The sequence below is a fragment of the Echinops telfairi genome, unplaced genomic scaffold, assembly GCF_000313985.2.
Source record: "Echinops telfairi isolate 266 unplaced genomic scaffold, ASM31398v2 ScPeMD7_5868;HRSCAF=6743_1, whole genome shotgun sequence".
Lineage (NCBI taxonomy): Eukaryota > Metazoa > Chordata > Mammalia > Afrosoricida > Tenrecidae > Echinops > Echinops telfairi.
Window position 1 is genome coordinate 6,897,479 of NW_022109768.1, and position 10,072 is coordinate 6,907,550.

At 39.1% G+C, this 10,072-nt stretch overlaps 1 protein-coding gene across 1 annotated transcript in view; it reads left to right on the forward strand.

Annotated features, from left to right (window-relative positions):
- The window catches only part of LRBA (LPS responsive beige-like anchor protein), a 752,417-nt gene that overhangs the window by 293,344 nt on the left and 449,001 nt on the right, over window positions 1–10,072 (forward strand). Inside the window, exon 34 of the mRNA XM_045295806.1 lies at window positions 8,153–8,261. Coding sequence (XP_045151741.1) covers window positions 8,153–8,261 — 109 coding nt within the window. The remainder of the gene's footprint in view (window positions 1–8,152; window positions 8,262–10,072) is intronic.

Consider the following 10,072-nt stretch of genomic DNA (forward strand, 5'->3'; position numbering starts at 1 on the left):
CCTTTGCAAACAAAGAACCTGTAGCGGAAGGCCAGAAACTGATGGAAGAAGACTTCAGAATTACTATTAATGAGATTGCTACTGAAGTTGGGATCCTGCATTTTTATTCATGCAAGATGAACCTGCTCATTCTTTCAGGGTAACAAGGATTGTCCTATGAGAATCTCTTTGGTAAACCTTATCCCACACACTCCACAGCCCTGATAGCGCTCCTGTTGACTGATATTCCCAGCCCTTCAAGAACATTGAAAGGGAATACATTTTGAGTACCTGGAAGATTACAGAACTGCTGTTTTGACAGCTATCAATTGAAAATTTCCTTGGTAAGGGTTAGATGGAAACACTGCCTTCGTAGATATATAGACATAGATGGAGGATATACTTAGAAGCAATAATTTTGTGTTTTGAGAGCTTTAACAGAGGTTTCTATAGCGATACTTTGGATTTACCTTCATACAAAGAGTTGCCCCAGAGTATAGTGCATTCCAGGCATGCTCTCCCTCTCTCGCTCCCTCCCTGCAATGGCAGATTAGTTTCTCCTTGACAACAGTCCAGCGACTCCTTTTTTCGTTTATTAATTCACAGTCCACCATCATCAGGTAGCAGTCTTAACTTCTAGTTCAGTAGACTCGTTGTCATGTTTCCTTATGGGAACACTCCTCCTCTTGAGACTAAGACATGTGCGTAAGCAAAGTATAAAGTTGTGGAGGTAGGAAGCAAATTTGGCTTGTGGCATCAGTAGGAGTAATAATCAGTAGGAGTATATTGAGTAGTGTCAATCCCATATCCTTTTCTTGATCCCTGCCTGTGGGAGAAACCAGCTCATTGATTCAATGCATGTGCAGCCTGTTGGAGAAAAGAATCATTCTCCAAGTACTAGCTAACACTAACTGAGTCTTCAAAAGACTGTACCACTGTTCTGTCAAGCCATCTGTTCATATATGATTGGGACCATGGTAATACCAGTGAATTCTATGAGCATGTACCCATTACATTGTATTTGCTATAAAAACAGTGTTTTGTTGAATGATAAGATGATGGGTGAGGTATTTTGTGAGTTGATGGATGGTAATTTTGGCAGAAGCATTGCATGCATGGAAAGGAAATTCATATCCAGAATAAGAATATTCTAGTGGGAACAACAAATGTCCCTTCCATGATGAAAGTGGTCCAATGTTCTCAAAAACACTTCTTAATGTTCTTATCTTCATATATTTATGATAAAGAATCAAAAATGAATGAAACTTGAGGACACAAATATATTTGTTACATATATATTAAAGAGTTTCAAAATAATAAAAGAGTTTCAAAAGCTCATGGAAAAATGGAATTACAAGATACTGGAATTTTTTCACAAATACTTTGAAAACCCCCCTTTAAAAAAATCATTTTATTGGGGGCTCGTACAGCTCTTATCACAATCCATACATACATCCATTTTGTCAAGCACATTTGTACATTTGTTGCCCTCATCATTCTCAAAACATTTTCTTTCTACTTAAGCCCTTGGTATCGGCTACTCTTTTTTCCCCCTCCCGCATGAATCCTTGATAATTTATAAATTATTAATATTTTGCTGTGTCTTACACTGTCTGACATCTCCCTTCATGCACTTTTCTTGAAATCCTTTTATGGATACATGTACACACACATTTAGCCATTCAGTCCCACCAGCTGAGTTTCCAAGACTGTTATCTTGCGGAAACACACTGCTCTTTATTTCTTCTAGCTACAGGTGAGTTGAAACTGCTGACCTTTTGGTTAGAGGCACAATACTTAATCCAGTGTGCCATCAGGGCACCTGTTTTCATGAAACCCAAAACCAAACCCATTACTACCAAGCAGATTTTGACCCACAGCAAGCCTGGATGGGGAGATGGTAAATCTCTACAAGAGCAGATTGCCTTGTTGGTTAATGCAAAGCACTGACCTTGCAGTTGGCAGTCCAACAGTGCTGTATTTCATTGTCATAGTAAATATTTCATAGCTATTTGACAGTGATTCAAAAGGAAGAGTCATTATGGACAAAAACGTAAAAATATCCGAGTAAACATCCGAAAGGATATTTTCAATGATTATCTGGATAAAATTATTAAAACTTGATATTTATGCCATGTGCAGTAAAAATAAAGAACCTAAGTACAGAAGATGTACTGACAAGATTTATGGTTTGATTAGGGTCCTGGAGGAAGGTAGTAGAAAAGCCGGAGGACACTAAACTTTGAGGTCACTTGTGCAGCGACTGTGAGGATGGTTGTACCACTGACTAATCAAATCAATTAATGTTTGAGTGCAGCTGGCAATGTATTGATGCTAAATTCAAGACGTGGTCTCCAGAGGGAAACTAAGAGGCACAAGCCAGTATTTCACTTGTGTGCTTGTGAAAGCCATTGCTTTCTCTGACTATAGAGTCACAGGAAGTTATTCATTAGGTTTTAAAATTACACCAGGGATTGTTTTTAATGTGTAATGTCCAAATGTGAACTGTTTAATAGCATTTGAATAAAAACTACCATCATGACACCCGCCCCAGATTATAGACTAGGTAGTGCATTGACTTCTTGGGTACTTGGGAGACAATTTGGGCACTATGTAGCTGGTATAGCAGATTTAGAATCAAATACTAAAGCAGAGTGAATACATTTTAGTAAATACAAGGAGAAAGTGAGAGAAGGGCAGAAAGCCTTTCTATGTCCTTTAAAGGCAATACTTATTATAAAACTTCAAGTAATAGAAATGTAATAATACAAAAAGAAAGACATATAACTCTTTTTCTAATAACATTCTTTTTCTGTAAAGGGCCAGATAGTAAATGTTTTAGACTCTGGTGGCTATTCGGTTTTTGTAATAATTACTTAAATCAGTATAGTAGTAATATATGAAAGCAAGTGGGCATGACTATGTAATAACAATTCATTAACAAAACAGTGGCAGGCTCAATTTGGCCCACATGTGATAACTGGCCAATAATTGTTCTAAGAATATAACAATGTGTCTTATGTTTTCTCTAAGTTCATATTGTACATAATGTTTCTCAACTCCTGTTTTCCAGTTAGTACCATATTTTGAACATGTTTCGGTGTCAATGCATAAGAATCTAATATGATTTTACACTTTTGTTCTTAAGAACTTTCTTTCATAAACAATGATATGGTGAACTTTCTTGTACACACATATTTTTATGTAGGTATAGAGCATGTTCATATGGCAAGTTATTAGACTTGTAATTGCTTTGAAGCAAAGTAAAATAATCCTACCTTTACCTAAGTTGTGTGTGTCTAAATAATGTTTCTATGTATTAAAAAGTCCTGTATATAAAAAGCATATAAAATCCTATGTAAAAGGAAGACCATAAAAGAATAGATGTGTTTGACTTATGGTGCTGGAGAAGAATAATGAAAGTACCATCAACCAATAAAAGGACAAACAGGTCTGTCTTAGAAGAAGTCCAGCCAGAGTGCTTTTTAGAGGCAAAGGATGGCAAGACTTTGTCTTACATCCTTTGGGCATGTTGTCAGGGCGACCCAGCAGAAGGACATCATGTTTGGTAGAGTGGAGGAGCAACGAAAGAGAGGAAGGCCCTCAGCGAGATGGACGGACACAGTGGCTGCATCAGTGGGCCCAGGCATAGGAACAATTGTGAGACGGCGCAGGACCACGCAGTATGTCCTTCTGTTGTGCATAGATTTGCTATGGGTTTCGAACCAACTCGGTGGCACCTGACAGCAACAGGACAACATATAAAAGCATCTACTAAAATTCTCCCATTTATTTGAAGTGAATAATTGTGTTAATATTTATGATAGGTAAATTATATTGTTGAAACCTTCATCAAAATCAATCATTTGTATATCTAAAATATATGATTGCAAGATTTAAAACTATGATCATTACTTTTCAGTTATCACCACAGTTAAGCATTCTCATGATTTCCAATGTCATATATTAATTTTCCTTATTTTGGATTTCGTGGGAAGAGAAAATGGGGAAGCAAAACCCAACTTACCATCTACCCAATGATGAATCCTATGAAGCAGAAGGCAGATGTGCTTCCAGCCTTCAACCTTATTTGCCCTATTCTGAGATCAATAAAAATTGCCTCATGGCACTCTGCTTCTCTGATGGATTCCATAATCCAGTGAAACGGCCACACGGAGCTCCTTGATAATTCAATACTCACAGTCAGGAGGTTTATTAGGGAAGTTAACAAGGCAGGGTCAGAATGCTAAGGGTACAGTTCTTTTGCCCATAGTGCTGCTGCTTGGTCATGCTTTTCTTTGGCCCTCGGTCTCAGCCATGTGGTTACTTGGCCTTTGCACTGCTTCCAGTGTTAAAAAGCTCCTTTCATGCTGATGAATATCCAAATGGCACCTCACTCTACAAGCTATCCTGCTCCCTCACGGCACTTAGTTTTACTTAATGTGTTGCCTGGGAAGCTGCTACTCTGTCTCATGGTCTCTGCACTGTCGCCTTGTTCACTCTAATGCCATCGCCTCTTGATCACTGCTCATGGTTCCTCTCAATGGTCATGAGATTCTCATTTCCAGCTTCCACTCTGGTTTACTTTTATATTTAGCAGAATAGCACTGGTGCCCGACTATCAAAAGACATAGTGTCTGGGGTCTTAAAGGCTTGAAGGTAAATAAGCAGCCATGTAACTCAGAAGCAACAAAGCCCACATGGAAGAAGCACACCAGCCTGTGTGATCACGAGGTGTCAAAGGGATCAGGTATCAGACATCAAAGAACAAAAAATCATTATCATTGTAAATGAGGGGGAGTGCAGTGGAGACCCAAAACCCATCTGTAGGAAATGGGACACCCCCTTACAGAAGGCTTCCTGGGAGGTGAGGAGCCAGTCAGGATACAGTGTAGCAACAATGAAACATACAACTTTCCTCTAGTTCCTAAATGCTTCCTTCCCCCCACTATCATGATCCCAATTCTACCATACAAGTCTGGCTAGATCAGAGGATGTACACTGGTACAGATAGAAACTGGAAACACAGGGAATCCAGGACAGATGAACCCCTCAGGGCCAGTGGTGAGAGTGGCGATAACAGGAGGTTGGAGCGAAGTGGGGTAGAAAGGGGGAACTGATTATAAGGATCTATATATAGCCTCTCTGGGGGATGGGCAAGAGAAAAGTGGGTGAAGGGAGACATCAGACAGTGTAAGATATGACAAAGTAATCATAAGTTATCAAGGGTTCATGAGAGAGGGGGCAGCGGGGAGGGAAGGGGAAAAATGAGCTGATGCCAGGGGCTTACATGCAGAGCAAATGTTTTGAGAATGATGAGGGAGGGTAACAAATGTACAAATGTGCTTGACACAATGGATGGATGTATGGATTGTGATAAGCGTTGTACGAGCCCTCAATGAAATGATTTAAAAAATTAAATTGGTGACATTGTAAATAAAATTAAAAGGATATGTGAGAGAGAGAAAGAGAGAGAGAGAGAGAACTGACCAATCCCCCCAGTAGAGTGCATGCACATACCTATTTGCATGTTTCCACCCAGTCATTTGGTGGGAGTTTCAAAGTTCAGTTAGAAGAGACATACCAAGTAATTAAACTGCATTTTATACAGTATATGAGGGGCCTTCAAAAAGTTGGTAGGGAAAGTTCCATGATCTTTGAATTCCCATTTTCCATGAACTTTTTGAAGTTACATCTTATATGCTTTTGTATCTGTCTTTTTGCTCAACATTATTAGTGTAATCTGTCCATTTTGTTTTGCCCAACTCACTGCAGTCTAGTAGATGACAACTGAAAGTAACCCTATAGCACACTGGAGAACTGCCTCTCAGAGTTGCTGAGACTGTAACTGCATATGGGAGGGGAAAGTGTGTCATCCTTCTCCCCTGGAGTGGCTGGTGGTTTCGAACTGTTGGATCACAGTCCAACTCCTTCCTACCCACTATGGCACCAGGGCTCCTTTTGCCCAGCATTCCACCCAAAATCAAACTCGCTGCCATCACAGACTTTTGAAACAGTGTGAGCCCATCGGGCAGTGTAGTTTCTGAGCCTGTGAATCTTTTGAGAGCAGAAGGCTGTGTCTCCTGTGGAGGGGCCACTGAGTTCAATTGTTGAACTGGTGCTTCGCAACCCAATGTGTAATCTAATCCTAATCTAATCCAAGGGTTTCTGGGCTAGCATTAATTCACTTTTTTTGTTTTGTTTTATTAAAAGATCATTTTATTGAGGACTCTTACAACTCTTGTTCAAATCCATACATTGATTGCATCAATGTTTGTATATATGTTTGTATATATGTTGCCTTGAATCATTTCTAGACATTTACTTTCTATTGAGCCCTTGGTATCAGCTTCTCATCCCCCCACCCCCATGCCCCCTTAATAGATTACAAATTATTATTATTTTCATATCTTACACCCAGCACAGTCTCTCTTCCCCCGTGTTTTCTGTTGTTCTTCCCCCTGGAGAAAGTATATGGTTATGTGTCGATCATTGTGATCGTTTCCCTCTTTCTCCCTTCCTCTCCCCCACCTTACCCCTATCCTTCTGGTATTGTTACTGTTAGGTGCTTCAATTGAGTGCTGACTCAGAGCTACTAACTTGAAATTCCTTTCTTAACACCCAACTGCAAACATCATAACTCATTAGAATTAAAGTGTCTCGAGCCAAAGACAGTGTCTTGGAGATTTTGAGTTTGCCCGAGTCCACAGAAACTCGCTATAATACTCAAGTTCCTCTTCACTTAGGAGCTCTTGCTTGTAAATTCTGTGCTTCTTTTAATCTATTTAGGATGTTAGTCATATGCTAAAGGTCAATGCTTGGAAACCAGGGGCAGCTATGACAGAGAGTGATGAGGCTTTCTGCTCCCAGAAACATGTACAGCCTTGGAAACTGTGGATCAGTCATGCACTCTGTCCTATAGGATTGCTATGAGTTGTAATAGTCTTGGTGGCAGTGTTTTTGCCTTGCTCTGGGAGTATATCTGGATTTATTCCAAAGGCCTGGTAATTTATCATAATCCCTCTTTGACAGATTGTGAACCTCAATTTTTATCTCTCCCATTCTTTGAGACTGCAGAAAGCTCTAGTTAGTTCCTTAGTTCCACCTGTAAATACCAAATGCTGAATGGGAAGTCATGAGGAATGTTTTCATTGTGCTAACACTTCTTAAATCTTGACTATCTTTGAAGCATCTAAATATTTTAAGGACCAAATTTAATCTTGGAGTTTTTTGTTTGTTTTTGGTTTACAGTTTTTGTTTTTTAAATCATTTTATCGGAGGCTCTTATAGCTCATATAACAATCCATCCATACATCCATTGTGTCAAGCACATTTGTACATATGTTTCCATTATCATTTTCGAAACATTTTCTTTCTATTTGAGCCCTTGGTATCAGCTCCTCTTTTTTTTTCCTCCTCCCACTTCCATCCTCCCTCCCTCATGAACCCTTGATAAATTATAAATTATTATTATTATTTTCTTGTGGAACACTGACCATGGTCTTTTTTTACTCACTTTTCTGTTGTTCATCTCCTGTGTGTGTGTGTGTGTGTGGGGGGGGTATTATACATCAATAATTGTGATCTGTTCCCCCTTTTTCCCCCGTCCCCCTCCCCTCCTGGTATTGATACTCTCGTTATTGACCCTGATGGGTTTATCTGTCCTGGATTCCATGTGTTGCCGGCTCTTATCTGTACCAGTGTACATGCTTTGCTCTCTCCAGATTTGTAAGGTAGAACTGGAGTTAATGTTAGTTCGGGTGGGGGGAGGGGTTGGAGAAGCATAAAAGAACTAGAGGAAAGTTTTTGGTGCCATACTGCACCCTACCTGGCTTGTCTCTTCCTTGTTACCCTTCTGTGAGGGGATGTCCAATAGTCTATACATGGGCTTTGGGTCTCCAATCTTCCCTCCCTGAATTTTGAATTTTTTTCTTGTTTTGCGTGTGATGATTGCTTTCAAACAAGCAAATTGGAAATTGCTAGAACTGTAACGTTTCACTCTTATATTCTTCATTTATTTAATGTGAAATAACACTTCTCTGTGGGTATAATTTCCTAAGTGTAGAGTATACTCTCACCCACAAAAACTAATTAAAATGCATTTTTGAACATGGAATAATCACATGTTATATGTATGTATGTATATTTATTTGACAATGTTCATCTCTTATAGGTTGCTTAGCCAGACAATGAAGGATCATCTTGTAAGAGTAGCAAATGAAGCTGAATTTATCCTAAGCAGACAGAGAGCAGAGGATATTCACAGACATGCGGAATTTGAGGTAGGTTAAACATAGACTTGGCATAAGGAAATTGCTATTTTTATGTGTTAATAATGGGTAACTTCCCAGGTGAAATGGGAATATGGTATATCTTTAAAATATTCATGAGCTGTTCTATAATGATAGCAAAGTCTTTGTAGCCCCATGGTCTCAAAATGCACTACCAGATGCTCACAGCAGCTCCTGTGTTTTGCTAACTGATCTAATAATTGGGTATCATGGTGTCCCAAGGAAGAAAGTTAGCGTCGGACTTCTGTCATCTTCGGTCACGACAGAACTAGTTAGCTAGAAGGAAACAGCATTGCTGGGTAAAGAACTGCATTGACTCTTCAGATGCTGCACGAGGTTTTCTGTGTGGTTACTAACTGACAGGCTGGGCGGTGGAGTGTCCTGCAGGTACATTCTGAAGGATCACAGTCATTGAAATCCCCGTGGGGCCCATTTTACTCTGAAAGTCAGGGGCTTGCCTGGACTCAGAGTGGACTCAACAACTGGCTGGTCGTATTGCGATGCAGTTCCCATGCAGTCTAATTTGCTCTTTAAAACTGTACAGTCCATTGGATTTTAGAACATTCATACCATCATTTTAAAAGTTTCTCTTTAATTTGACACCCTGCTAGAAAAGCTGAGTACACCGGTTCTTTTATATTTCTTTGTATATGTGGGGGTATGTTTTCATTTTTATGATGTTGAAATTTCATAGCATTTATGATTTTATGCAGATGAGTATTGAAATTGGGTGCCCTATATTCCAACGTATTCAATATCTCATCTAGTTAGTCACAACTTCTTAAAGACAAGGTCCTTCTTAGAATTGCGAAGATATTATTTCACTGTCTTTGAATTTGAATGTTGCTTTCAGACACATCAAGCCACTCTGTTTTCTTCCCTCAATGCGTAGTTTATTTTTTCTTGTCATCTTTCCAAAGAATTCTTTATTTGTCCTCAAAGGAGTTCTTTAGCATCAGTTGGTTCAGTTTTAAATGTGTTTTTTATCAAATTATACTGGAATGTAGTTTCTTTAAAAAAAGTTTTATTGGCATGTAATGCACATATCATAATTTCATAGTATAATCCTATTAAGAGTATTGTGCAATCATTAGCACAATCAGTTTCAAAACCTTTCCCTCTTTTTTATACTCATTGTTAGTTCCATTTTGCCTCAATCTTGTGCCGTGCCCCTAGGTAAATGATAATCTAGTTACTATCTCTATCCTGGATTTTATATTACAGAAAATTATAAACATAAAAAATAAACAAATCAACAGCAAAAAAAATCTTAACTACAGTGATAAAACACAACAGAAGAAGACCTCATTGGAAAAGAAAGTAAAACAATTTTAAAATTGATCAAAAGGGAGATCAAATGATAAGGTGTTAAAATTTTACCTATCTCCATGAGCTGTAATCGACTCTATTAACCTCCGTGGACTGTGGTCAGAGGGGATTCATCTGAGACCCTATCCATGTGGAGACCTTACATGTTGAGTTTGGGCCTGCACTGTCATCGTAGCCTTCTGCATAAAGGGTATTCAGAATTTATGCTCTGATAACCATTCCCTTTTTTAGATTTGGATTTTATTATTTGCAATCCATGGATCACACAGGCTCGTATGCGTTTTTCATGTGGCATTAGTTGACATTTCACTCAGATGACTGCTTGCTTGGAGAAAGAAAAAAAAAGCCTTTAGGGCCATAGACACCATTCTTTTTCATGGCTGTGCATCCCTTGGTGTCTTGACTACAGGCAGCTGTCACACTCCTCTCTTCAGCGATGTCTGCATGAGGGCGGGTCTTAAATAGGGCCATGT